The sequence below is a fragment of the Microcaecilia unicolor genome, chromosome 1 (assembly GCF_901765095.1).
Source record: "Microcaecilia unicolor chromosome 1, aMicUni1.1, whole genome shotgun sequence".
Taxonomy (NCBI): Eukaryota; Metazoa; Chordata; class Amphibia; order Gymnophiona; family Siphonopidae; genus Microcaecilia; species Microcaecilia unicolor.
The window spans coordinates 690255506-690282589 of NC_044031.1; the positions used below are offsets into that span (position 1 = coordinate 690255506).

A 27084-nucleotide genomic window follows, 5' to 3' on the forward strand; every position below is an offset into this window, starting at 1 on the left:
GGATGCAAATTCAAAACCAGGTCTAGCCAAAAAGTCTCCTTCCAGGAACTGGGTAACTTGGAAACTCTGGGGACCAGAGATGCCAAATTACCCAATTACAGGCTGGAGATGTACGGCCAGTTCTGGACCTGGTGGTGCATTGTGGGACTTGCAGCAATGATTTCAATGGGTATACATTGAACTACAAATCCCACACCGTTTTGCCATGTTAATTCAAACAAGGACTGGTCAAAATGTCTCCAGTCTGGAACTGGGTAAACTGGCGTTTCTGGGGGCCCCTTCCTAAATTTCTGTCCTAGACACCGGAATGTTTTAACATCGGCTAAGGAAGACACCTCTTCAGCCCACCCCAAATCTGGTCTGTATTTTGAAGTGAGTCTATATGGGCCATTCTGAAGATTTAGACACAAACACCCCACCCCCACTCCAACTATGCAATGCTAGCAGTGCGCTCTCCCCCAGCATCCACCACCAGGACTCCACGCGCGTGCTCGTCTGTTAAATCGAAGAGAGGGCGCGACGTCTTCTGCACGCGCCTTCCCGTCAAATGACCGGATTGGGGGCAGTGCGGCCGCTCTGCGCGCTCCCGACTCCTGTCACATGACAGAACTGAGGCGCGCGGCAACGTTGGTTGGTTTGGTTTGGCTTATGTAACCTCCTGGTGTTTAGTTTGGGTTGCAGCCTGGTGTCGCTTTCTACAGTGGTCACAGGTTTGCGCCGCAGCCCCCCTCGCCCTGTCTAGTGCGAGCAAAACGGAGGGGCGCGCCCGCTCGCTCGCTGTCAACATGCTGGAGTCGGTGGTAGCGGATCTCCTTAACAGATTCCTGGGGGATTATGTGGAGAATTTGGACAGGTCCCAGCTCAAACTCGGCATTTGGGGGGGTAAGAGAGTATCTTTTGTAAATAAATTGACTGCCGCTCGGTATGCGGGCTGCTGCCAAGGAAGGCTTGTACCCTTTCTATCTCTGTTTTCTTTCCTTTTACTGTGCTTAGGTGTCCTTTTCGGTTGAATGGAGCATCGGTTTTTCCTCACTATAGCGGGCATTCGTGGTGTCTCAGCTGCGCACTAAGGACTTTTCTTGCTACCTTGTCTGACAGTGCTCAACATTGGGAGGGCTCATGTGACATGGAAATGCAATACCCATTAAAACGGTAGCGCTTTAGAAATGATAAGTAGTAGTAGTGCTGATTTCCTGTAAGGCTGGTGTAATGTTAGTTTAGGACCTTATCAGATCAGACTGTAAGTGAAGTATGTACCCAGGCCCCAATTCTGCCAGTAATCAAACCAGCCTCTATGGTTATTGCTTGGCTTAGATACTCTGTTTTCCCCCATCCGTTTTATGGTATTTAATAGGGTATTAATGAAAGGGTTGCACAGTCAATAGTTCAGCTGTAGTTCCAGAACCCGGAGTAGCTGTCTGGTGAATTTAGTATTCTGTGCCTTAAGGCATATTATGAAAATAGAAACCTTATCAGATACAAAAGATTAAGTATATGACACTTTTTCCTGGAGGTGCTTGTTAATTTTATTGGTAGGGTTTTCTTTTGTGTGATACCTTTTTATGCATGATAGTACTTGGGAGGCATCTTTTGTGTTACGACGTCAACTTTCCGACACAAAGATGTGAGTTCATGTTGTGTTGTAATTAAATTCAGTGAAGGAACGCTGAGATCCCACAACCAAACAGAAATACACAAGGAGTGGGAAATAAACCAGGTGACCCAGGAACAAACGAGGAGACATCAATCACTGATATTGCATTCCACGTGCACTCAGAGACTGGGCTTGTTTGGTTGCTTAATAGGCTGAATATATATATATATAACACTTGCTACTGGTGATGGCACGGTGTTTGTTATTTAAGTCAGCGTTGAAAGGGAGGATAAAGGGTGATGGGGGTAACTGCTGCTGCTGCTACTACTAATTTCTGCCTGCTGATGATGCCTAATGACCCTCTGTTTGAAAGACCCTAGTACACAGAACTTTTCAACAAAAACAGTATTTCAAAAGTAGATAGAAACTGAGAATATGATCAGATAAGGGGGGGCTGTCTGGTTTGATTGATTAGATTCAGTGCAGTGTTGTAGAGTCTTTGGATTGCTCTTAGCATCTTTACTTATCTGGTGCTTTTTACTCTCTTCAACCCAACAGATGTTGGGCTGATTTATGGATCTGTTATTTTGCCCCCATATTCTTGACCCCTTAACATTTAACAGAATGGGATCAAATTTGGTATGGGGGAAAACTGATGAAAAGCAGAAAGTTTAAAAATGGGCTCAAGAGAGGAAAAAAAAAAAGTAAAGATAGTTACCCTGTATTCAAGCTGTGAAGGACTTATGGGGGTGCGTTTGTGTGATGCTTTATTGGCAGACAGGGTGTCTTTGCTATTGTCTTCCCAAGTCATCTTTATGTTCCAACATTTTTTATTGATGATTCATCAGTATAAACAACCCAATACTCCAAAAGAGCAAAGAATAGACAATCAGGCAAACTATACAAAAATGAACATAATAAAATCATCAAATTTTGTAACAAACTTCTACCTAACCCCCCACACCTGAACCTCTCATACTATCAACCTCAACCCCTCCCACCCACTCCCATCCCCTCCACAGCTAAACCCTAGTCATATGATCCCTATTTCTGAAACATTTATGGTCGGCTGACACAAGTCCTTCTAGTCCCCAGAACCTAACTACAAGATAAAACCGCAAATTAATCCCCCCCCCCAAACCCCCAACCCTCACACCCAAACCACTCCTTTTTAGGACACCCTAATCCTCACCACCATTCCCTCTCCCTTAACCGATCAGGAATGCAATTTATTAAGTAGGAGACTGGTCAACAGGAGACAGCACAGGCAGATACGAGTCCCATGTGAGCAAGTATCTCTATGTACGCTTATGGGAAGAGGAGGTGTCCCAAGCCTCCCATTGAGCCAAAGTATGTACCTAGTTTCGCCATCCCCAAAAAGAAGGGGCATCCGAAGAGACCCAAACTTGTAACACACACTTTAGAGCTACCAGTCTCATCTTCTGGAATAAAAAGAACCTACCCCTCCCTCCCAAAGTCCTGAAAGCCAGGTCACAGAGAGTAAAAATGCTGCATGATACATTTGCTGCTGAGAGATATAAGCACCTAAAATACGTTTCCTGTAAAACAGTTGTTAATACTATCTGAGGCGTCTTTTGCAACGATAAGAGTGGATCCCAATCTGGCAAGCGGGTCCTCATGTCTTGCTCCCAAATCCTTCTTTGCCACGTGTTGGTTAAGAACCTTATGAAGGCCAGCAATGAACAGTTTGTCTTCAGATGTAGCCTCAAAAAAAGCACGTAGGCGTTCTCCCACTGAACTCCCAAAGAAACCTGTGATAAACTAAAATAGTAAGGTTTCATCTGGCAATAACATCTCCCCACACTCTAGATTCTGAGGCAATAAGATCATTCAGCGGCTTCAAGTCTCCCGCTGGTGTAAGGACATGTTCCAGAAGAGTCAGTCCTCTAGATTCCTGCCGGACAAAAGCTTGGTTGTCCCGCCCAGGTAAAAAAAAAATCAGTATTTCCACACAGGGGCAATTGATCCATCGTTGTCGGATCACCTCCCAACAGCCTGACAAGAAATTTCCATGCATCTCGCAAAGGGTGTAAAAGTCCACTACGACTCCAAGGACGTGGAAGCATTTGAGAGGGGGGCCTGTATCAAGGATAGAAGATGATATGGCGCGTGTAAGGTTTTACAGGAAAAAGAAGAGGCTGATCAAAGGATGAATCCAACACTGGGGTTGTTATGGAGAAATACTTTATTGATGCGGCATACCCTACCAACCCAACATAAATGCCTACACTCTGCAACACAGCAAAACCAAAGCTCGTAATGGACACTATATAACCTCTCCTTTCTTCGATCCCCATTGTGCCTGAACCTTAATCGACCACAACATCACCATGTATTTGTTTCTATACCGGACTTGGCAAACAGCTTTACGGTACTATGTAAGCCACATTGAGCCTGCAAATAGGTGGGAAAATGTGGGATACAAATGTAACAAATAAATAAAATAAATATTAAAGTACCCGACACAGTCCGTGTTTCAGCATATTACACCGCCTACATCAGGGCTCAAATGAATAATTCATTTGAAGGAGCCTATCCTCCAACTCTGCAAATGGCAAACCAAAGCGCTGTAATTCAGTCGGGCTGGTTAACAAACACGCGCAAATTGACAGACACCGATGAACTCTGTGGGGACTGCTCGTATTTCTCCATAACAGCCCCAGTGTTGGATTCGTCCTTTGATCAGCCTCTACTTTTTCCTTTTTGGTCTTTCTGATGTAGAAGTTTTTCCTGTTTGTGTATAAGGCTTTCTCATAAGAAATGGGGGCATAATCCTGACTCCCAGAGAACCAGTCAAACGTCTAAACAAGCAGGCTTGATTGTAAAGTCTAATATTGGGAAGGCCAGGACCCCCTGTAGTCCAGTTACCAATTAACCAGCCGGTATTCATCCCTAGTTGTATACCCAAATATCAAAATGTAGTGTGCGCCCACTGAAGTGGAAAACATAGTAACATAGTAGATGACGGCAGAAAAAGACCTGCACGGTCCATCCAGTCTGCCCAACAAGATAAACTCACATGTGCTACTTTTTGTGTATACCTTACCTTGATTTGTACCTGTCCTTTTCCGGGCACAGACCGTATAAGTCTTCCCAGCACTATCCCCGCTTCCCAACCACCAGCCCCGCCTCCCACCACCCGTTCTGGCACAGATCGTATAAGTCTGCCCAGCACTATCCCCGCCTCCCAACCACCAGTCCCGCCTCCCACCACTGGCTGTGGCACAGACCTTATAAGTCTGCCAAGCACCATCTCCGCCACCGGCTTTGCCACCCAATCTCGGCTAAGCTCCTTAGGATCCATTCCTTCTGAACAGGATTCCTTTGTTTATCCCATGCATGTTTGAATTCCGTTACCGTTTTCGTTTCCACCACCTCCTGCGGGAGGGCATTCCAAGCATCCACTACTCTCTCCGTGAAAAAATACTTCCTGACATTTTTCTTGAGTCTGCCCCCCTTCAATCTCATTTCATGTCCTCTCGTTCTACTGCCTTCGCATCTCCGGAAAAGGTTCGTTTGCAGATTAATACCTTTCAAATATTTGAATGTCTGTATCATATCACCCCTGTTTCTCCTTTCCTCCAGAGTATACATGTTCAGGTCCGCAAGTTGCCTGATGTCAATATCTGAGGGTATGTTCTCCGATTTCATTAAATTAAGCCTAAAACCTGCAAAATCTCCATATTCAGAAAAACTTTCCAACAGGGCTGTCAATGCACCAAAAGATCATCTGCGAAGGCAGCAATCTTAAAGTACTGTTCCCCAGCTCTAACCCTTTAATGTCTGGGTTGGCATAAACATCTCATATGAAAGGGTCAAGGGTAAGAACAAACAGTAGTGGTGAAGTGGGCAGCCCTGGCGAATTCCCTGAAGAATTGGGAAGGCCCCTGACAAAATCCCATTGACCAGTAGTTTTGCCTTAGGGTCAGTATATAAAAGTTGAACAAAACGTAGAAAACGATCCTCAAAACCATATTGCCTCAAAACTGCAAACAAAAAATCCCAGCGCACCTGGTCAGAGACCTTTTCAGCGTTAAAACTCACCAATATAAAAGGCACATCCGCCCATTCCCGTCATTCCAAAGAGGTGAGAATTTTGCGCATATTCTTAACTACAGAGTGCCCCTTGATGAACCCTACCTGGGCCTCATGTAATAAAGTTGTTAAAAGCCACGCCATCCGATTCGCAAAAACCTTAGCCAAAAGTTTTGTCTCCACATTCAATAAGAAAATTGGCCGATACGAATCTGGCGACAGTGGGTACCTCCCTAGTTAAAACAAAAATGACATTATGGGCCATATTCAACTCGCCCGGCAGGCAATTCGAATCAAGATGGGCATTAAACATAGCAGTCAGGGGCTGGACCAACTCATCTCCCAACAACTTGTAAAATTCCACCTGATCCCAGTGTCTTAAGCAACAGACATTGACGCATGGCCCAGATCACATCTTCCGTAGTAATAGGTGCTCCTAGTTCTTCTCAGTAAATTCAGCCCCTCTAAATATTGCTGCTCTCTTAATTCTTCCTCAGGCGGTGTGGCATATAGCCCTTGTAGATGTGCCTGGAAACAATCCGCAATCGCCTCATCCGTAGGAAGGAGTCCACCCTCTGTGTCCCTCAAGGTTTGGATACAGTGGGGATCGTCCCTTGTAGAGATCAAATGTGCCAATAAATGACCCCCCCCCCCTTATTGCCATGACAGTAAAGGCAGTTTTTATAGTAAGCTATGAATTTGGTTGTACGTTGTTGTAAGAGTTCATTTAATGCAGATTGAAGCTCCAATAAATATTTTTTATCCTCCCCACAGGCAGTCTCACCATAGTGCTGGCGTGCCAGACAAACCTGCTGCTCCATCTGAATAATATCTCGATTGCACGTCTTTCTCCTATGGCTGACATAACTAATGATGTCACCCCGCAATACAACTTTTGCAGTTTCTCAATACAAACCGGGGTGTGTCGCGTGTGCCAAATTATGCTCTTGATACTCTTTCCGTTTTTGCAATAAAATCTGAAATTGGCTGTCTCATATCAACCAAAGGGGAAAATGCCACAGGGGAGGCCCCCCTTTCATGAACCAAACTGCCAGTCCACACCAGAGCGTGGTCCGATCTCCACCTGCTGCACCCAAGTAAGAAGGGCATCCGATATGAGAAGATAATGCGTGAGTGGGAGGAATGTTCCTGGGATAGATGAGTGTAGTCTCGATCAAAGGGATGTAAAACATTCCAAACATTTAAATTCAATGTCTGGCAGAGATGGTGTAAGTCTCGATGAGAAAGAAAGCGTTCCCCCCCCCTCCCCATGGGATTGTGAGATTTGTCTACCTGTGGATCCTAAACATTGTTGAAATCTTCCCCCACTACCAAGGGCAAATGGTCGTAAGGAAGAAGGCAGTCCAGTAAAGACTTATAAAAAGTTTTACTGAACTGATTCAGGGCATATACATTACATAAAATAAAACTCTGTCTCCGTAGGGTAACTTTGCATATGACTACTCTTCCCTCAGTATCAGCGTAAAGCAATTGCAGATGCTCCAAGACTCCCTTGCAAAAGAGAATCACAGCCCCCCTTTTTTAATGGGGGGGGGGGGGGGATGCAACAGAATCTGTCACCCACCAGTGTCTCAATTTAGAATGTTCAAATTCTGTTAAATGTGTTTCTTTGAGCAGTGCAATATCCACACTATGTCGCTGTAAGGCCTGTAATATTTTAGATCTTTTTATGGGAGAAAGAATGCCCCCCCATTTTCCACGTAATTCCATCTCTGGTAGGGAATCTTTCTGACAGTGTAAGTGCTGATGGACCGTCCTCCAGCCACCAGCATGTTTGTTTTCGGGGAAAGGAGAGTGTGTAAATCAGGCCACAATATAGCAATCACCCCTTAAAGCTAGACATGAGTGTCCTGTCTTCCTCCACCCCACCCTTGTTATCTCTTTCCCCCATTCCCATGTCTCCAAATCCTCCCCCCACACTGAAATTCCCCAGATCCCAACATAAAGAAGTTGTCTTTTGGAGGAAGTGATGTCATCACTGGGAGATGGCTGCATGAAAGAGAAGCTCCGGAGGTGCTTCGATATTAAATAGGATCTCACCTGAGAAATTGAGGAAAATCGCGCCACCGAAGCTCCAGCTAAGGTCCGACAGCATGACGACCCGAAAAAAGCTGGAGAAATACCACTTCAAAGTGGACAAAACAGAGGCGGAAGCGGCGCTAGAGAAGACAGCGGGGAAGCGCGGAGCCAAAATGGCGGCTGACGTCTCGGACTCGGAGCTGGAGCATGAAGAGCGCTCGGAGAGCGAAATGGAGCTCACTAAGAGGGATGTTGCCAAATGGTTTCAGGAATTGAAGACGGAGGTTGTAACCTCAAAAAAAGAAATTCAAGCTGCTGTTGCAGAATTGCGTGGAGAAATTCAAGAGATAGGAAACAGAGTGGCCCTAAATGAGGAAAATATAGAGGCAATGGGAGAGGAGCTACAAACTGTGCAAGCTACCCTTAAAGAGGAAAAACGAATCAGAATGGAGTTGGAACTGAAGATGGAAGATCTTGAGAATAGATCGCGGAGAGGTAATTTGAGATTCAAAGGGATCCCTGAGGAGGATCAATTTGGGGACTGTGTGAAAGTAATTCAGGAATTGTGTGCATTCATCTTAACTTCGGGGGAGAACTCCCAATCAGAGCATAGAATGGATACTGTGCAGCTTGATAGGGCGCACAGGAGTCTTGGTCCTCGGAGAGGAGATGCACCTAGAGACATCATAGTCTGTTTTCACGAGTTTCAAGCAAAGGAATTGATTTGGTAAAAAGCAAGAAGCATGGGGGACATAGCATGGAAGAACTGTAGTGTTAAAGTTTTTCAAGATTTGGCGCAGGCGACTTTGACAAGAAGAAGAGACTTCAAAATGGTGACAACCTATCTGCAGCAGAAGGGTTTAAGGTACAAATGGCTTTACCCGTTTGGCCTGCAATTCACAATGGGCAATCAATCCAAAAAATGTCAGACCACGGAGGGAGCGTGGAAAGCATTGCTGGACCTGGGGTGTAAAGATCTTCCGGCAGAGGGACAGAGGCTGAAAGGAGAGACTTCGGGCTCCGGGATCAGGTCGCAATCGGGATGGACAACAGTTAGAAGAGGCAGAAGATGAACACCACTTCCCAGCACAGCTAGCCCGGCGCAAGGAGATCAAACTTGACTGTAAAGGACAAAATGGTGGTTGGAGTGAGCTGTTGAAGTGGTTAAGGGACTGTTAGGGCTCAATTATAGGAAAGGTTGTGGAAAGGGTGAGCGCATGAAGGGTGGATGTATGGATGGGTGAGATTGAATGGGATATGAGGGTACATAGTGGCACCCGGTCGTTGACACACTTCCTTCAAGAACTAACTGGCAGGAAGGGAGGGAGGCCGGTTGAAGACAGGGAAGGGGGGGAGGGGGTTAGGATGGGTTCATGGAATGTTAATGGCTTAAACAACCCAGGGAAAAGAAGTATTATTTTTAATGAACTCAGGCGTTTAAAGTAGGACATTATAATGCTCCAGGAAACACACATACAAAAGAAAGATCAAAGGTTGCTGCAACATAAGAATTTCGGAAACTATTATGCACTGGCAGACCCACGGGGAGGTAAAATGGGGGGTCTGGCTACATACATTAGGGAGGGGGTTCCATTTCACAAGGAAGATATGTACACAGAGGCAAAGGGGAGATGCATTGCGATAAAAGGGAAACTATATAATCAGACTGTAACAATTATAAATCTATATGCTCCCAACACAGGGCAGGGACAATTTTTTGAATCTCTTCGAGAAGAATTAGCGCAGTTCGCAGCAGGCAGGGTAATAATGGGGGGAGATTTTAATATGACCTGGGCAGGGCTGGATCATTCCAAGGGTGAAGGAGGTAATCTCCAACCACATAGAAGTAAGCTAAAGGCTTTAGTCAAGGAGTTGGATCTCCTTGACGTTTGGAGGCTGCAACATCCTAGGCAACGAACATTTTCATTCTACTCGCACGCACAACAGACATACACAAGAATTGATGTGATCTGGGTTAGCCGCTCCCTATGGGAAAGGGTGGGAGAAACAGAAGTAGAGAGCATTCATGCTTCTGACCATGCCCCGGTTTGGATCACGTTCTCGGATCTAGGGCAAGAAAGGAAATCTACCTATTGGAGGTTGAATGAATCATTAATAGGGGATGACAAGATCTGTACAGAGATCCGGGGGGCCATTAAGGAATATATGGAATTTAATGATACGGGTGAGGTGTCGGACGGGAGCTTGTGGGATGCTCTTAAAGTGGTTATAAGGGGACGCCTCATCAAAAATGGAGCAATCCGGAAGCGGGAGCGAGAATCTAGGGAATTGGAGATTAAAGTAAGATTAGCACAACTAGAGGCGGAACATCAGGAGGGAAGGAATCTTGCAAAGTTTATTAGAATGTAGGGCTGAATTACAAAAACTGCAGGTGTTAAAAATGGAATTTCAAAGGCATCTCATGCAACAGAAATTCTTCGAATTTAGTAATAAATCGAGTACTATGCTAGCCCGCTTTCTTAAGCAACGTCAGGTCAATAGTACAATATCGATGATTAAGGGACAGGGAGGGATTCCTTTGTACAGTGACAGGGCTATACGTGACCAATTTTTGCAATACTACACTACTTTATATGCAAAAGGGACGGAGGTTTCCAGGGGGGAAATACAACAATATTTACAGGAGTTGGGACTCCAGCAATTATCAGGATCACAAAGGGAGATGTTAGAGCAACCCATAAACCATAAAGAAGTGTTTGAAGTAATTAAAAAATTTAAAAGGGGGGAAGGCTCCGGGACTCGATGGGTACACGGCCAAATTTTATAAGGTCTTTTCCAAGGAACTGGTGCCTGTCCTATGTAGAGTGGGTAACAGTGGTTTGACAGGCGGATCTTTCCCACCTAGTATGCATGAGGCGGGGATATCGGTTCTGTTAAAGCCGGGGCGTGATCCAGGAGTGTGTGGTTCATATAGACCGATATCCCTGATAAACGTGGATATTATTATCTTAGCCAAGATAATGGCCAATAGGCTGGGGATAGTGATGCCGTATTTGATAAATGAAGATCAATCTGGTTTCGTGCCCAAGAGACAGGTGGTAGATAATATAAGGAGATCATTACATATCCTATGGGGTACTCAACAAAGCGAAGAGCCGCTGGCTTTTTTGACAACGGATGCCGAGAAGGCATTCGACAGGGTGGAGTGGAACTATTTATGGGAGGTGATGAGTGAAATGGGATTTGGGGAGAGATTTGTGGGATGGTTACAGTGCCTATATAAATCACCGGTAGCCAGAATAAAAGTGAATGGGGGTTACACAGGACAGTTTACGATTCAAAGGGGGACACGGCAAGGTTGCCCTCTCTCCCCATTATTGTTTGCGATTTCCATTGAACCCCTGGCACAGCGGGTGCGAATCCTAACAGATATTAAAGGGGCGAGGATAGGGGACACAGAGCATAAAATAGCTTTATTTGCAGATGATGTCTTGTTTTATGTTGGGTATCCACTATTGACATTGCCTATTATTAAACGGGAACTGGATAGATATGGGGGGATGTCTGGCTTTAAAGTTAATTACGATAAATCTGAATTGATAGGGGTGACTCTCTCAGACAGCGAGGTAAATAGATTGCTGGAGTCCTACTCATTTAAAAAAGCGGCAGGGCATTTTCGGTATTTGGGAATTCAGATTCCGAGGGATTTATCTCAATTATACTTGTTGAATTATATCCCACTGTTTAGGGAAATAAGGAGAGATCTAAGTAAATGGAGGCATGGCTGGCTGTCATGGTGGGGCAGGATAGCAGCAGTAAAAATGAATCTGCTCCCCCGGCTTTTATTCTTTTTTCAAACCTTGCCAATCTCAGTCCCTAAGGGAGAGATATCTAGATTACAATCTGAAATATTCCGGTTCATTTGGGGAGGGAAGGGGGCCAGACTTTCCAGGAAGATCATGTGGAGAGCAGTGGATCTAGGGGGTAGAGGTATTCCCAATTTACAATGGTATTACGGGGCGGCCCAATTAAAATTTATGACGGAGTGGAATAGGGGGGATGAGACAGCATTAACAAGGTTGGAACAGCATTTTGTGAAGGGATATTCTCTAAAGGGAGTATTATGGGCTTCCATATCTACTAAACTTATAAACATATAACGAGGAACCCATTTATCATGCACTTGTTAACGATATGGGGGTCACAAAGGGATAAATTAAGAGGAACGAGAATATTATCCACCAATGCATTAATTACTCAGGAGCCCAGGGAAGGGGATTTGTAGGGTGGGCACGCAGGGGATTGGTCAAATTTAGTGATTTACTAGATTCAGGGGAAATTAGACCCTTTGAGGAACTACAGGAAACATACGGACTAACACAGACAGATATATTTGCCTACTTGCAAGTTAAACACTTTGTTGGTAAGCAGGGATGGGGTAGTCCTGCAATGGAGAAGGCGGAGACCTTTGAAGACACATGGAGTTTTGTGAGCAAAAGGGGGAAAGGCATAACTCTGTTTTATCGCCATCTCCGGGGGGAGGAATTCATTAAATTTCCATATATGAAGGAGTGGGAGCGAGATTTAGGGAGTGAGCTGAATGTGACTGAGTGGAAATCTATATGCAGGGAGGTGAATAAGGCGTCAATATGTGTATTGATTAAAGAAAATGCATACAAAGTATTAAGCAGATGGTACTACACACCTGACCGTGTAAAAAAGATGTATCCTGATGCTAATGATCAGTGTTGGCGTTGTGGAAAAGCAGTGGGAACGTATTGGCATATATGGTGGTCATGTACTGTTCTGCAAACGTTTTGGTCAGATGTTGCAAGCTCTCTCACTAAAGCACTGAAGGTTGATTTCCCCTGTGATCCTAAATGGTGCCTTCTGGGGGGAGGGAATAGAAGGGGTTTGAAATGGCATAGACGCGTAAAACGCATAAGTCTGGCGGCAGCGAAGTCCCTCATAGCTTTTCATTGGAAATCGAAATTGGGACCGACCGGACAGCAATGGGCAGCAAAAATTAAAATAGTGGCCGAGATGGAGAAACTAACAGATCGCAGACTGGGGCGATTAAAATTAGATGCTGAGGAGTGGGTACATTTGGATAACATACTGGGTGAAATGTAAAGTTTAAGTTACTATGTATAGGGGAAGGGAAGGGAGTTAGTTTGGGTGGGAGAGGGAGGGAGGGAGGGGGAAGGGGAATAAATAGATTCAAGGAAGGGAGGAGGGGGGGGGACAAAAATGGAGAGTGGGTAGGTCGAAAAGAGAACTATGCACTTATACATGTATGTGTCTAACTTTGGAAGTATATTGTTCTACAAGGAATGTAACGTGTTCAGTATTTTGAGGTGTTATGCTTGTTAAGCTCTCAATAAAAACTTTAAAGTAAAAAAAAAAAAAAAAGTTGTCTTTTGACAAGAAATTGAGCATGCATTAACACTTATCCACCTCAACACTCCCACACCCACCCAACATACACTGCAAGCCGCATAAGGTCTATAAACAGTAAACACTTTCAACCTTCAGTCAATCACCCCTAGCATTAGCAATAACCCTGTAACGTTGCCATCAAAACAGGAACTAAAGCTGTGCGAGATGCAAGGTAAAGATCACAGTATATAAGCGACCCCATTTAGAGGTCTGCTGTTCCAAATAAATGGTTCATAGCCCCTGACAAAGACCCAAAAGGTCCCCTGCCTTCCGATGACAACACAGATATTACCAAGTCTAAAAGGTGCCCTACAGAGGTCCTTCGGTCACATGTCTCCTTACTAAGGAGAGGAAAAAATCATTAGGGGGCAAAGACTAAAGAGTCCATCTTAAATCAACTGTAGGTGCTGGATTCACACTTGTGTAAACAGCTGCTCCAGGAAGCAGGGTCCCATAAACTCAAGGGTTGTCCTGGGCTGTGATCTTTGGCTTTTCCTGATTAAGTTGGTTCAAAAAAACTCTGTGCTTCCGCTGCTATATTGAAGAATAATGTCTTAGCCTGATGAATTCCCCTTAGTTTGGCTGGATATAAAGTGCAAAATTAATATTTCTGGTATGAAGTCTTGAACAAACTGGGGTAAAGGTCTTCCTCTTAGCTGCAACTCCAGCCGAGTGGTCCTGGAAGCACAGTACACGGCTCCCCTCAAAAGACAAGGTCTTGCCCTGATGGAGCTCCTATAGTATCATCTCTTTATGTGCAGCATTCAGTAGGCGCAAGATCACAGGTCGCGGCCTGGCATTAGAGGGCTGCTGGACCCCAATTCTGTGTGCGCGTTCTATCTGAAGGGGGCCGGGAATTTCAATTCTTGCATTAACCAGTTTTCCAGTGTGTGGACCGTGTCCCCTGCCCCCATGGATTCCAGGATGCCTATTAAGTGTAACTTATTTCTCTGCGACCTGTTTTCATGGTCCTCCATTTTCTCCTCCAATGCTGCAACCTTAGATTGTAAAGCTGGCTTGAGTATTGGACACTCCTTGTACCCTGTCTTCAAAGTCGCTCATGCGCTTTTGATATGTGACAAACTCGTCCATTTTTATTTCCATCCTTTCCAATTTAAGCTCTATAGGCTGTAATTTCCTGGCCAGCATGGCTTCCAAAGCTGCAGTCACCTCCGCTGTGATCTCCATGGCCCACACCGAGCTTGCTGCTGACGCGGAGGGGCTAGCAGACGTCGCCATTTTGGATTCTAGCATTTGCCCGCAATCCTTTTCCTTTTGGACTGATATGCCCGCCATGCAGTTGTCAAAAAGAACGGTAGGCCTCGTGCACTGTGGTTATCAAATCCCAGATCACCTCCAATTACTGACTTTATGGGAAAGATGCTGGTAATAGTGCAGGGGGCACTGGGGTGAAGGCAGGAGAAGAGCAGATCAGCGTTTTCCCTGCAGCATGGTGTCACATGACCCCCCCCCCCCCAAAAAAAAAGGTCATCTTTATAAACTATTTTGGAGCAAACCAGTTTTCTTCATCTACAGTTGTTTAATTTTAGGAGCAGGATTCTAGATTACTGGGTGTTGAGAAAGTTTTATATTCTGGAATCTCAAGCAGTTTATTGTTCAAGCTGCTGCTACATATTTTTGTTAAGGACAATTATTGCACAAACAAAAAGAGATAATGGAGAATGCCTATCAGCCTAATTTTTCAAAGACTCGGCTATTGTCTCCAATCATTTTATTAAGGAAATACCTTAAAAGTGCTGCTTGCTAATGTAGATTCTAAGGAGTAAAACAAAGCATGGTATGTGATTTAATTACAAATATTTGAAAAATATATGGTAAGAGAACTGAATTTTTTTTTCAATCCAGTTCAGCCAAATTTCTAACGACTGCCAAAGACAGTTATTAGGGAGGATAGACCTAGTTTGATTTTTTTTTTTTCCCAAACACTAAACCTTTGAAACTGAAATTAAATTTACCGGTAACTTCAGTCACTTGCCCTTCCTCCCGCCACACTAGAAATACCTGTTTTTCAGTTTCATCTGAAGTCTGCACAGCAGTATCTTTATTAAGATCTGTCACCTTTTGCAAAAAATAATCACAAAAAGTTTCACTCGAGGGCAGACTTACAGCTTCAGTAGCTTATTAGGTAGAAAAAAGGCCATCAACCATGTGAAACAGTTCCTTAGAAGAATTCCTAACAACTAAATTCTTTGCTGAGAAAAATACTCATTTATTAGACCTATTCTGAAAGGAAAAGACAAAGACCCCCCCCCCCCCCCCCAGATTGTTCCAATTAAAGACAGTGGCTAATCAATCTTGGCTACTAAACTAATGGACAATGTTGTCTGTGGTCAAATTGCAGATTTCTTGGATGATTATGCTAGATAGGACTTTGCCCAATCAGGATTTAGAAAAGGGCACAGCACTGAATCCGTCTTAGTTGGGATATCTACCCTAAGATACTTGCCAAAGCTAGTGAAGTATTTATTGGTCCTTTTGGACCTCTTGACTGCTTTTCACCTAGTCCAGTTGTTTTCAACCTTTTTCCAATCGGGGGACACCTGATGGATGATTCTTACATACAGTGGTGGAAATAAGTATTTGATCCCTTGCTGATTTTGTAAGTTTGCCCACTGACAAAGACATGAGCAGCCCATAATTGAAGGGTAGGTTATTGGTAACAGTGAGAGATAGCACATCACAAATTAAATCCGGAAAATCACATTGTGGAAAGTATATGAATTTATTTGCATTCTGCAGAGGGAAATAAGTATTTAATCCCTCTGGCAAACAAGACCTAATACTTGGTGGCAAAACCCTTGTTGGCAAGCACAGCGGTCAGACGTCTTCTGTAGTTGATGATGAGGTTTGCACACATGTCAGGAGGAATTTTGGTCCACTCCTCTTTGCAGATCATCTCTAAATCATTAAGAGTTCTGGGCTGTCGCTTGGCAACTCGCAGCTTCAGCTCCCTCCATAAGTTTTCAATGGGATTAAGGTCTGGTGACTGGCTAGGCCACTCCATGACCCTAATGTGCTTCTTCCTGAGCCACTCCTTTGTTGCCTTGGCTGTATGTTTTGGGTCATTGTCGTGCTGGAAGACCCAGCCACGACCCATTTTTAAGGCCCTGGCGGAGGGAAGGAGGTTGTCACTCAGAATTGTACGGTACATGGCCCCATCCATTCTCCCATTGATGCGGTGAAGTAGTCCTGTGCCCTTAGCAGAGAAACACCCCCAAAACATAACATTTCCACCTCCATGCTTGACAGTGGGGACGGTGTTCTTTGGGTCATAGGCAGCATTTCTCTTCCTCCAAACACGGCGAGTTGAGTTCATGCCAAAGAGCTCAATTTTTGTCTCATCTGACCACAGCACCTTCTCCCAATCACTCTCGGCATCATCCAGGTGTTCACTGGCAAACTTCAGACGGGCCGTCACATGTGCCTTCCGGAGCAGGGGGACCTTGCGGGCACTGCAGGATTGCAATCCGTTATGTCGTAATGTGTTACCAATGGTTTTCGTGGTGACAGTGGTCCCAGCTGCCTTGAGATCATTGACAAGTTCCCCCCTTGTAGTTGTAGGCTGATTTCTAACCTTCCTCATGATCAAGGATACCCCACGAGGTGAGATTTTGCGTGGAGCCCCAGATCTTTGTCGATTGACAGTCATTTTGTACTTCTTCCATTTTCTTACTATGGCACCAACAGTTGTCTCCTTCTCGCCCAGCGTCTTACTGATGGTTTTGTAGCCCATTCCAGCCTTGTGCAGGTGTATGATCTTGTCCCTGACATCCTTAGACAGCTCCTTGCTCTTGGCCATTTTGTAGAGGTTAGAGTCTGACTGATTCACTGAGTCTGTGGACAGGTGTCTTTCATACAGGTGACCATTGCCGACAGCTGTCTGTCATGCAGGTAACGAGTTGATTTGGAGCATCTACTTGGTCTGTAGGGGCCAGATCTCTTACTGGTTGGTGGGGGATCAAATACTTATTTCCCTCTGCAGAATGCAAATAAATTCATATACTTTCCACAATGTGATTTTCCGGATTTAATTTGTGATGTGCTATCTCTCACTGTTACCAATAACCTACCCTTCAATTATGGGCTGCTCATGTCTTTGTCAGTGGGCAAACTTACAAAATCAGCAAGGGATCAAATACTTATTTCCACCACTGTATGTGATGTACTGCATACCTGACCCTCACGGACTTTTGGTCTGATACAGTATAGAGTGGAAGAGTAGTCTAATGGTCAATACAGTGGCTTGAAATCAGGAGAACTGGTTTTGATTCTCACTGCAGCTCCTTGTGACTCTGGGCAAGTCGCTTAACTCTCCATTGCCCCAGGTGCAAAGTAAGTACCTGGATATAATGTGTAAACCGTTTTGATTGTGACCACAGAAAGGTGGTATATCAAATCACATTCCCCCTTATCTCCCCTTTCCTTAGCGTCCCTCTGGACCGGCCCAGCGAGTGACTGATGGGTTGTTTATGCCTTCCAGCAGGTGAAGACTGAGAATTCTGACTCATCAGCAAGAGCCAATAAGAGCCCTTGCTAGGAACAGAAAGATTCAGTATCCTCAGACTCCAGCAGGTGGAAGGTGCTGAGCCCTTTCAGTCTCTCTTTTTTACTTTCCTTCTTTTAGTAATTCTTTTCTAAAAAAAAAAAGTTTAGATTTTCCTTCTGTGCACTTGTCTTATTTGAGCCTGGTTATTTGAGGCAGAGGTCCGAGGGGGTCTCTTGGTGCCTCGGGGGTGTAACACCCGGGGGGCCGTGTCCCTTCCCTGCTTCCTCCCTCCTGTGGGGGCTACCTGTAAGCTGGGGTTATTAGAAACTCGGACTCTTCAAGGGAAGAACTCTTAGAGTCAAGGAAGAGGCAGCTGCATTTAGCTAAAAAAAAAGAAAGAAAAACAAAACAGTCTCAGCTGTGTTCTGACGAAGTGGCTCTCCTGCCTTTGTTCATGACAGTAAAAGTTTCTTTTTGCTTTTTGCAATGCTGGCTCTCTGGCACTAGTTGAACTCTTTTTAAGGCTGAAAGGGGGAGTACAGGAGAGCGCCCGCGTCGCAGTCTGTCCTGCCGGCATGGCAGAGAAGCTTGTAACACGCTAGAGGTACTTATATGACTCAGAACACTGCTAAATAGTTATCCTGGACTCATGTCTAGGGGTGTACCTCTGAAGCCCACTGAAAAGCTAGCTGTGCTGGAGAAATGAACAGTGCCACAGATGGAATATATATTATTTATTATGTAAAGAAAAAATATATATAAACAGTACTGAAGCAAAATGCGAAGCAAAATACAAAAATAACTTGCTACCAGAATAGATAATACGATCTGATTATCCTAATGCACTAACTAAAGGAGTGATTACACAACCCAGTACAATCCTGAATTCCTAATTATTATTATGAGAACTTATTACACATCTTATGCAAAATGCAGTGATCAGCTGAGTACACAGACCAGAAGTCCTGACGTAAACCTATCTGTCTCAGACAAACTAAGGACTAATTATCCCCTTGTCTTCAGAGTGCAGCAGAGGCGACACAGGAGTGTTATTGTGTCCATGAGCGGCAATAGAAGAGAAATATGTGAATTGTTTCAATAATAGTGAACCCCTGAAGCAGCGACAGCGAAACGGGGATTCCCTGTTGGGTGAAGACGGATATTACTGAGCCAGTTTGATGAGAATCTAAGCTAAGTAACTGGCAGCAGTCACATATTATTCAATCGTAAAGGATTATCCCTTGACTATAGGTAAAGGAAAGTAAAAGTATAGACATTAATCCTGTGTGCTATGGATACATGAGATGCTTAGCAGTATTTATTTTGTATGGATTTGAATATTGTGGAGTTGTTTTTTGTGGCGAGATGATGGTGTGCCTGCCTATGCCTTATAGTCGGTTAAGTTCTGGCTGGCTGGGTGGCGTTACTGAAGCCTTTTTCTCCACTTACAAGAATAACAAGAGGAAATAAAAAAAAAAATATATAAAAAAATTAAAAAAATAATAATAAAAAAGAAAGTAGAAGAACAAGTGATACTGCTGGGCTATAGTGTGTCGTGTATCCATTGTAATACACAGCGTGTGTGAAGCTGTGTGTTTTGAGTTTGATTGATACTATTTACAATGTCAACACAATACATAATAGAACATTATAAGTGATAGTGAATGGTAAAGCAAAGATGTAACACATAGATGGGTAAGAAGAGTTAGAAAGTAAGGTGATTGATTTAAAGAAAGTTGCACATGAGGTCAGAGAGATGGTTAAATATTATCTCAGTTAGGGTAGGAGTGGATTAACATGTCCTGCTGCAGTATATGTAGCCCGAGTCACTCGTGTGTGTGTGAGACTAACAAGTTAGTTACTTCTTCAATTAAAGGCCTAGTTGAAGAGCCAAGCTTTCACCTGCTTCCTGAGGTAGAGATAGTGTCTTATCAGTGAGTGTGAGAATTTGAATTAGATCCTGTAGTCTACTTGAAGCCAGTGTAATTTATGAAAAAGAGGAGAAACCTGGACCTTCCAGTTTGCTTGCCTTAAGACCTGTGCTGCAGTATTTTGCAGAGATTGAAACCTTTTCATAAATGATGTAAAGATGCCTGCATAGATCAGATTACCATAGTCAAGTCCGGGACCTATAAATGCATGAAAGAGTATGTAATGCCTTAAGGTCAAGAAGGCCTTGTAAAGGTGTAATTTTATGGAGGGCTGGCAAATCTGATTTTAGGACTGAACAAATTTGAGGAGAAAAACTCAGTTTCAAATCAAGTGTAACTCCTAGGTACTTGAATTGATCATCAGGTTTTACTGGCAGCCCAAGTAAAATAGGAGTAATTGAGGGAGGCGTGGCATGGCCAACAATCCAGCAGGTTGTAGTTTTCTGGGGGCTTCTGAAGCCACTTTGCCACTTCAGCTAAACAGCATTGAAGGTGTCCAAGGTCTAGGTTATAACTAGTAGTAACTGATATTAACCAATTTTTGTCTTTAATATATCTTGAGCACATAAATAAATCACCTGATGAAGCCTAATGGATGAAACAGAAGCTCCTATTGGGACTTTTCTCATTTGAGTTAAGTACTCATTTTTATTGGATCCTTGTTGGAAGCTTCTTACGATATGACACACACTTACTTTATAGGATCCTTATTTAAGTGTCAAATTTTTGAGTTTGAACATGTAAAATAGAAAAAAAAATTGAAGCTAATAAGTAATCTTTTACATAGAAGTTGTAAAACTGAGTTTTTGACCAGTGAATATAATTGGAGTCAAATAAGACAGCTATTACATTTAGCCAATACATTGTCAAGTGACTGTAAGTGTGCAGCCATGAACTTCTGAGGTCTTTTCTCTCTGTTAATTAGTTCGTACAGTTGCCTTTTTTGTATTTGTTGTTGACACATTGTTTTTAAGAAGGCCATTTTCCTTTTTTAAAAAAAAAATCTGTCCCTGTCCAGTGGCAGCAGATAGCAATCAATAAAACAACTAAGTAATATGTACTGTGCGAATCAGAATCAGGGCTACCTGGTCTACACCCACACACCCTACCTCAATTGGTACTTCTTGGGGAGCTTAACCGACCTGATGAGTTGGGTCACAAAACTACAAACAAGAAAATCTTCTCAGTAATGTTTATTCTTACAAAAAATAGTGATAAAAATAATAAATTATTTGTAGCAAAATGAAACAGGGTAATTAGGCTACACAAATCAAAGGGTATATCCGGCACACAGAGACACCTATCGAGCATGAGACTGTCAGTGTGCCTCTCCTTCTCAGGGATCTTGTATATTATCATTCTTAGAATAAAAAGAAGCTAATTCTGTAATATTTCATTCTTGCATGACTGAAAAAAGTACATTTCCTGCCCATACACACATTCAAAAGGTCAGGGTACTAAAGAAAAGGTCATATTCTCACAAAAGGGCTGTTTCTCCCTTGCCCAGGCAACCAAGTTGCTTTCACCTCCTCCCATGTCCACCACCCCTTCTAAAGTCATTAGCACACACCAAATGGAAAACGCTTACACCCCCACCTTACTTTCAAACAGCTCTTTTGATCACACAGCTGCATACACGGTATTGCATGAATCATTACGCCTCAAGATGGGGGGGGGGGGGTGGAGGGGGGCTCATGCTGTAAATTCCTTCCGTTTTTAAAAATTCCTTTTGCTTCACACTATTGGCACTGAACCTGCCCCCCTCCCTTACAGTATTTGCCATGTTCCTTATTACCCTGCTAGATTGGTCCAGGCCAGTGGGTTGGTCCTTGTACCAGCAGATTGCAAGCATAGAAATTTAAATATTCTGATAAAACATCACTGCTGTAAAGAGTGGTGTAGCTTGGAACATTTTAGTATTTCTCCATCTTCAGTAGATGGTGCGGGCTGCATGTTGGCGACATGGTCAGTGTTGTGTTCCTTTGTTTAATACTACAGTTGCTGTTTCAGCCCAGGCAATTAGTGCCCTTGGCAGGGCAGTTACAGAGGGAGCTTTATCTTCATCCTGTCCTGAAGGATAAAGCATTGGTACATCCCATTGGTCTGGACTGATCAATCAGGATAATAAGATGAAATTTATTCTTATTTCTCATTTCCATTCCTTGAGTTCTGCTAGACCAGTCCGGCATCCCTTCTGAGAAGACCTGCAGCCCTCGGATATCAGTCTGAGCATTTCCTAGCTCATACCTCTCACTGTGTATAGACTGGTAAATTAGAGTGTGGTCAGAGAGTTCCCTGGTTGGGTACTGGGGTCCTTGTTCTTGTTTCTCATTTCTTCATGTTCTGGTGGCATTTTACATTAGCATACTGAAGTGTTCCAGGCTGCACCACCCTTTATAGTGGTGATATCACTGGACTATTCAAATTTCTCTGCCTCCTGTTGCTGGTACAGAGAGACAACTCATTGGTGTGAACTGATCTAGTAGGATTCAAGCAAAGGAAATTAACAGGTAAGAATAATTTCTCCATTCTTGAAATAGTTATCCGAACAGAATAATAAAATGAAATAAAGGGATGGGGAAATATTAACATTCCCTTTGTATATATCTATGGGGTCTTCATTTGCATGTATGTGTGTGTGTGTATATATATACAGTGGTGGAAATAAGTATTTGATCCCTTGCTGATTTTGTAAGTTTGCCCACTGACAAAGACATGAGCAGCCCATAATTGAAGGGTAGGTTATTGGTAACAGTGAGAGATAGCACATCACAAATTAAATCCGGAAAATCACATTGTGGAAAGTATATGAATTTATTTGCATTCTGCAGAGGGAAATAAGTATTTAATCCCTCTGGCAAACAAGACCTAATACTTGGTGGCAAAACCCTTGTTGGCAAGCACAGCGGTCAGACGTCTTCTGTAGTTGATGATGAGGTTTGCACACATGTCAGGAGGAATTTTGGTCCACTCCTCTTTGCAGATCATCTCTAAATCATTAAGAGTTCTGGGCTGTCGCTTGGCAACTCGCAGTTTCAGCTCCCTCCATAAGTTTTCAATGGGATTAAGGTCTGGTGACTGGCTAGGCCACTCCATGACCCTAATGTGCTTCTTCCTGAGCCACTCCTTTGTTGCCTTGGCTGTATGTTTTGGGTCATTGTCATGCTGGAAGACCCAGCCACGACCCATTTTAAGGCCCTGGCGGAGGGAAGGAGGTTGTCACTCAGAATTGTACGGTACATGGCCCCATCCATTCTCCCATTGATGCGGTGAAGTAGTCCTGTGCCCTTAGCAGAGAAACACCCCCAAAACATAACATTTCCACCTCCATGCTTGACAGTGGGGACGGTGTTCTTTGGGTCATAGGCAGCATTTCTCTTCCTCCAAACACGGCGAGTTGAGTTCATGCCAAAGAGCTCAATTTTTGTCTCATCTGACCACAGCACCTTCTCCCAATCACTCTCGGCATCATCCAGGTGTTCACTGGCAAACTTCAGACGGGCCGTCACATGTGCCTTCCGGAGCAGGGGGACCTTGCGGGCACTGCAGGATTGCAATCCGTTATGTCGTAATGTGTTACCAATGGTTTTCGTGGTGACAGTGGTCCCAGCTGCCTTGAGATCATTGACAAGTTCCCCCCTTGTAGTTGTAGGCTGATTTCTAACCTTCCTCATGATCAAGGATACCCCACGAGGTGAGATTTTGCGTGGAGCCCCAGATCTTTGTCGATTGACAGTCATTTTGTACTTCTTCCATTTTCTTACTATGGCACCAACAGTTGTCTCCTTCTCGCCCAGCGTCTTACTGATGGTTTTGTAGCCCATTCCAGCCTTGTGCAGGTGTATGATCTTGTCCCTGACATCCTTAGACAGCTCCTTGCTCTTGGCCATTTTGTAGAGGTTAGAGTCTGACTGATTCACTGAGTCTGTGGACAGGTGTCTTTCATACAGGTGACCATTGCCGACAGCTGTCTGTCATGCAGGTAACGAGTTGATTTGGAGCATCTACTTGGTCTGTAGGGGCTAGATCTCTTACTGGTTGGTGGGGGATCAAATACTTATTTCCCTCTGCAGAATGCAAATAAATTCATATACTTTCCACAATGTGATTTTCCGGATTTAATTTGTGATGTGCTATCTCTCACTGTTACCAATAACCTACCCTTCAATTATGGGCTGCTCATGTCTTTGTCAGTGGGCAAACTTACAAAATCAGCAAGGGATCAAATACTTATTTCCACCACTGTATATATATATATATATATATATATATATATCTTTTCTGTGTTGTTTGTATGTTGGGTCTGTGGGGGAGGTAGCTGAGGTGAGGGGCAATTTTGGAGTGGGTAGTTAGGACCATTCGGGAGCAGTAGTGAGAGACTGTGCTGTGGTGGGGTAGCTATAGGGGATAGCTTTTGGGGTAAGGGCAGTCTGTGGAGTAGGCAAGTTTGTGGGGTAGTTTTAGGGGGTTACATTTTGGGTGTGGGGGCAAGTTACAGGCTGGTGGTGTAGTTGAAGGGTATTCTTTTGGATTGGGGCAGTTTGCAGGAGGTAGTTTTAGGGGGTAGAGGCAGTTTAGGGGTGTTGTGGGGATATTTCTTGGGTATGGGAGTTGTATGCAGGTGGTGTAGCAGTTGCAGGGGTGTAGGTTTTGGGCTGTGGGGCAATTTGGGGATAGGGCATTTGTGAGAGGGTAAGGCTGGTTTTTTTTGGAGAGGGGGGCAGTTTGGGGTTTAGAAGAGTAGGAAAGTAGCACCTTTTGAACTGACTTTCCTGGCCTGTTAATTGCAGAAGTTTTTGTTCTACAGAAGCTGGAAGTCTGCCCATAGAAATCTATTGGGTTATCTTTTTTTTTTTTGGGGGGGGGGGGGGTGAGGGGGTTAAACTAGACTAGGAGTTCTAGAGATATAACACATGTTCAAACTTTACCAGTTTTTCTAAGTCCAAGTTTTATCCCATTCCATAAAAGTTTTGGAGTTATTTTGCCCCCAGACAGACATTCTTGACCCTTCTTGTATAATTCTTTCCTGCTTCCATTGGGTGGAAAGAAGAACAGTGGGGCACATATTGAGCTTCTGTAACTTGCAGGCTTTTAGAAGTCGAGCTCAGGGTAGTTTTTTCTGTTTAAAACAACTTGGGTCTCCTATCTGTAATATGGGAATAATTTTCTATTGATGAGCAGCAGTGAAATCACTGCATGTAGGTAGCATGGTATCTGGATGGAACAGAACTGTGAGTAAAATTATGAGTATGTGCAGCCCTTCCCACATGCAGCTGTCTGCTCGGTCTTCAGTTTTAATTTTCCTTCAAGCATTTTACTCTACAATATGTGTATTTTTTTAAAATAAGGAACATTTCTCCTCTGAATAAAAATTCAGGAAAAATACATAGTTTTGTAACTGAAAAGTGAAATAAGATTTAGTGCATTGAGGGGCCTGAAAGAAATATGGCTATGCGGTAAACTTACACCTATCACATGGCCATGTGGGGTGGGGGGGGGGGGCGCTTATCGCCACCCATTGAGGCGGTGGTAAAGGCTCCCATGCTACCCCAGTGGTACATTTTTTAAAAATCCAGTAGCGCTGGAAATGGCACGCGCTGGAGGCAGAACTACCGCCGGCTGCTGCGTTGGGCTGGCAGTAGTTCTAGGTTGCCACACAGCAACCCTTGGAACTTTGGAAGGCTAAGTGCTGTGAAAATATGCCTCTAGGTAATTTCTTATAAATCATAACTAAAACTTGTTTCATTTTCTGCTAATGCAATCACCACCTTATTAGGCTGCTATTTTTTTTCATCTGGTGTGTATTTCAAGGTGGAGTCCATCAACCTGTGCAAATATAAGCAGCTCTTGTGTGCATGATGTTCTTTAGCTTATGCTGTATTTGATGTTCTAAATGGAGTTTGTTTACCTATGCACTTTCTTAAATTCTATTTTTCTTTGATTTTGATTGGTTATTATTCTTTAATTCTTGTTGCTGTAACTCAGCATTCTCGAAATCTTTTTCTAGCCCACTGCATGCCTACATTAACAAAAATGCATGGCATGCCAGCCTCTGTAGATTGTATGATTGGGTGATATTAGCCTTACTAATACAGTCCTAGACTGGTTTTGTTCTTATCTTACTGATAAAACAAATAGTTACTTGCCAGAATTTAGAGTGAGATTCTGACATTCCCCAACTCTTTAATATTTTCATGCCATCCTTATATTCCCTATGTTTATGCTAGTTACATCCAGATACTTACCAGTCCAACTGCAGCTGCCCACAAGAGAGAGGAAGTATCATGTGGACAGAGTGAAATAAATAATTTGCATATTGTATACAGGTACTTCTGAAGAGATTCTCACCTTCCAAGGATCACAAATAGCAAACTGAATCCAGAGAAATCAGGATTGCATTGTCGTAGTCTTTAAATGGCCTCAGATAAAATTATGGGAAATATTCTAAAGAAGTGTTCAGTATGGGCTTCTCTGACTTCCTTTTTGCAATGTCGATAATGTCTTGGTTTTCTGCTTCTCTATTACTGTTAAGCACACCATTTTCTTATTATTTCCTATTGTACTATAATAATACCCTAATTCCCCGTGAACAGTTATTCAACAAATCATTTTACTTTATGCTATTTTATTTTTTACATCACGCATTGGTACAGTTAACCAGATTCTTCCTGTTCAAGTTTACTGTTCTATAGCCTTTCTTTTTTTTGTTAGACGTGTTATTGTTCATCATTGTAATTATTTGTATTTACTTAACAAACTTTTTAATAACATTTCTGGAAAACAATACATTGAATCCAGAGAAATCCCTTGGCAGTACCTTTTTGAGAGATGGCCTTTTCTACTCCTATCCTACTCGCAGGATCAAAAGTTTTTTTTTTGTGCCAGCAAAAAGATCTTGGGAGTAGTATTTGACCAGCCCCTGAATTTCCAGACCATTGGTGAGATGCTAAATTAGAAGAAGTGGATTATTGAATTGAGGGCATGAGTTGAAGCTACAGTGTGGTAAATTTAAAATGAATCGGAGAAAATTTTTCTTCACCCAACGTGTAATTAGACTCTGGAATTCGTTGCCGGAGAACGTGGTACGGGCGGTTAGCTTGACGGAGTTTAAAAAGGGGTTAGATAGATTCCTAAAGGACAAGTCCATAGACCGCTATTAAATGGACTTGGAAAAATTCCGCATTTTTAGGTATAACTTGTCTGGAATGTTTTTACGTTTGGGGAGCGTGCCAGGTGCCCTTGACCTGGATTGGCCACTGTCGGTGACAGGATGCTGGGCTAGATGGACCTTTGGTCTTTCCCAGTATGGCACTACTTATGCACTTATGCACTTATGAATGATCACACCAAATGTAATCGGTGTTAATGCTGTGTCATTATTATAGAATAGATGGGCCAAAGACTGCTGGCATGGTGTAATACCACTTGTGATTCAAATAATATAGTGTATGCATAAGTCAAGAATAAAGAATGGAGTGTTAGCAGCACCTTTGGTATCCCATTGGTTAGGTAAAAAACACGAGGTGGCTGATTTAACATGGTAAATATTGGATAGA

The 27084-nt window shown here is 43.4% G+C and overlaps 1 protein-coding gene across 1 annotated transcript in view; it reads left to right on the plus strand.

Annotated features, from left to right (window-relative positions):
* The first annotated feature begins 654 nt into the window (after window positions 1-654).
* Window positions 655-27084, plus strand: part of VPS13C (vacuolar protein sorting 13 homolog C) — a 992635-nt gene continuing 966205 nt past the window's right edge. The window contains exon 1 of the mRNA XM_030188422.1: window positions 655-882. Within this exon, the coding sequence (XP_030044282.1) occupies window positions 786-882 (97 nt within the window). The 5' untranslated portion in view covers window positions 655-785. The remainder of the gene's footprint in view (window positions 883-27084) is intronic.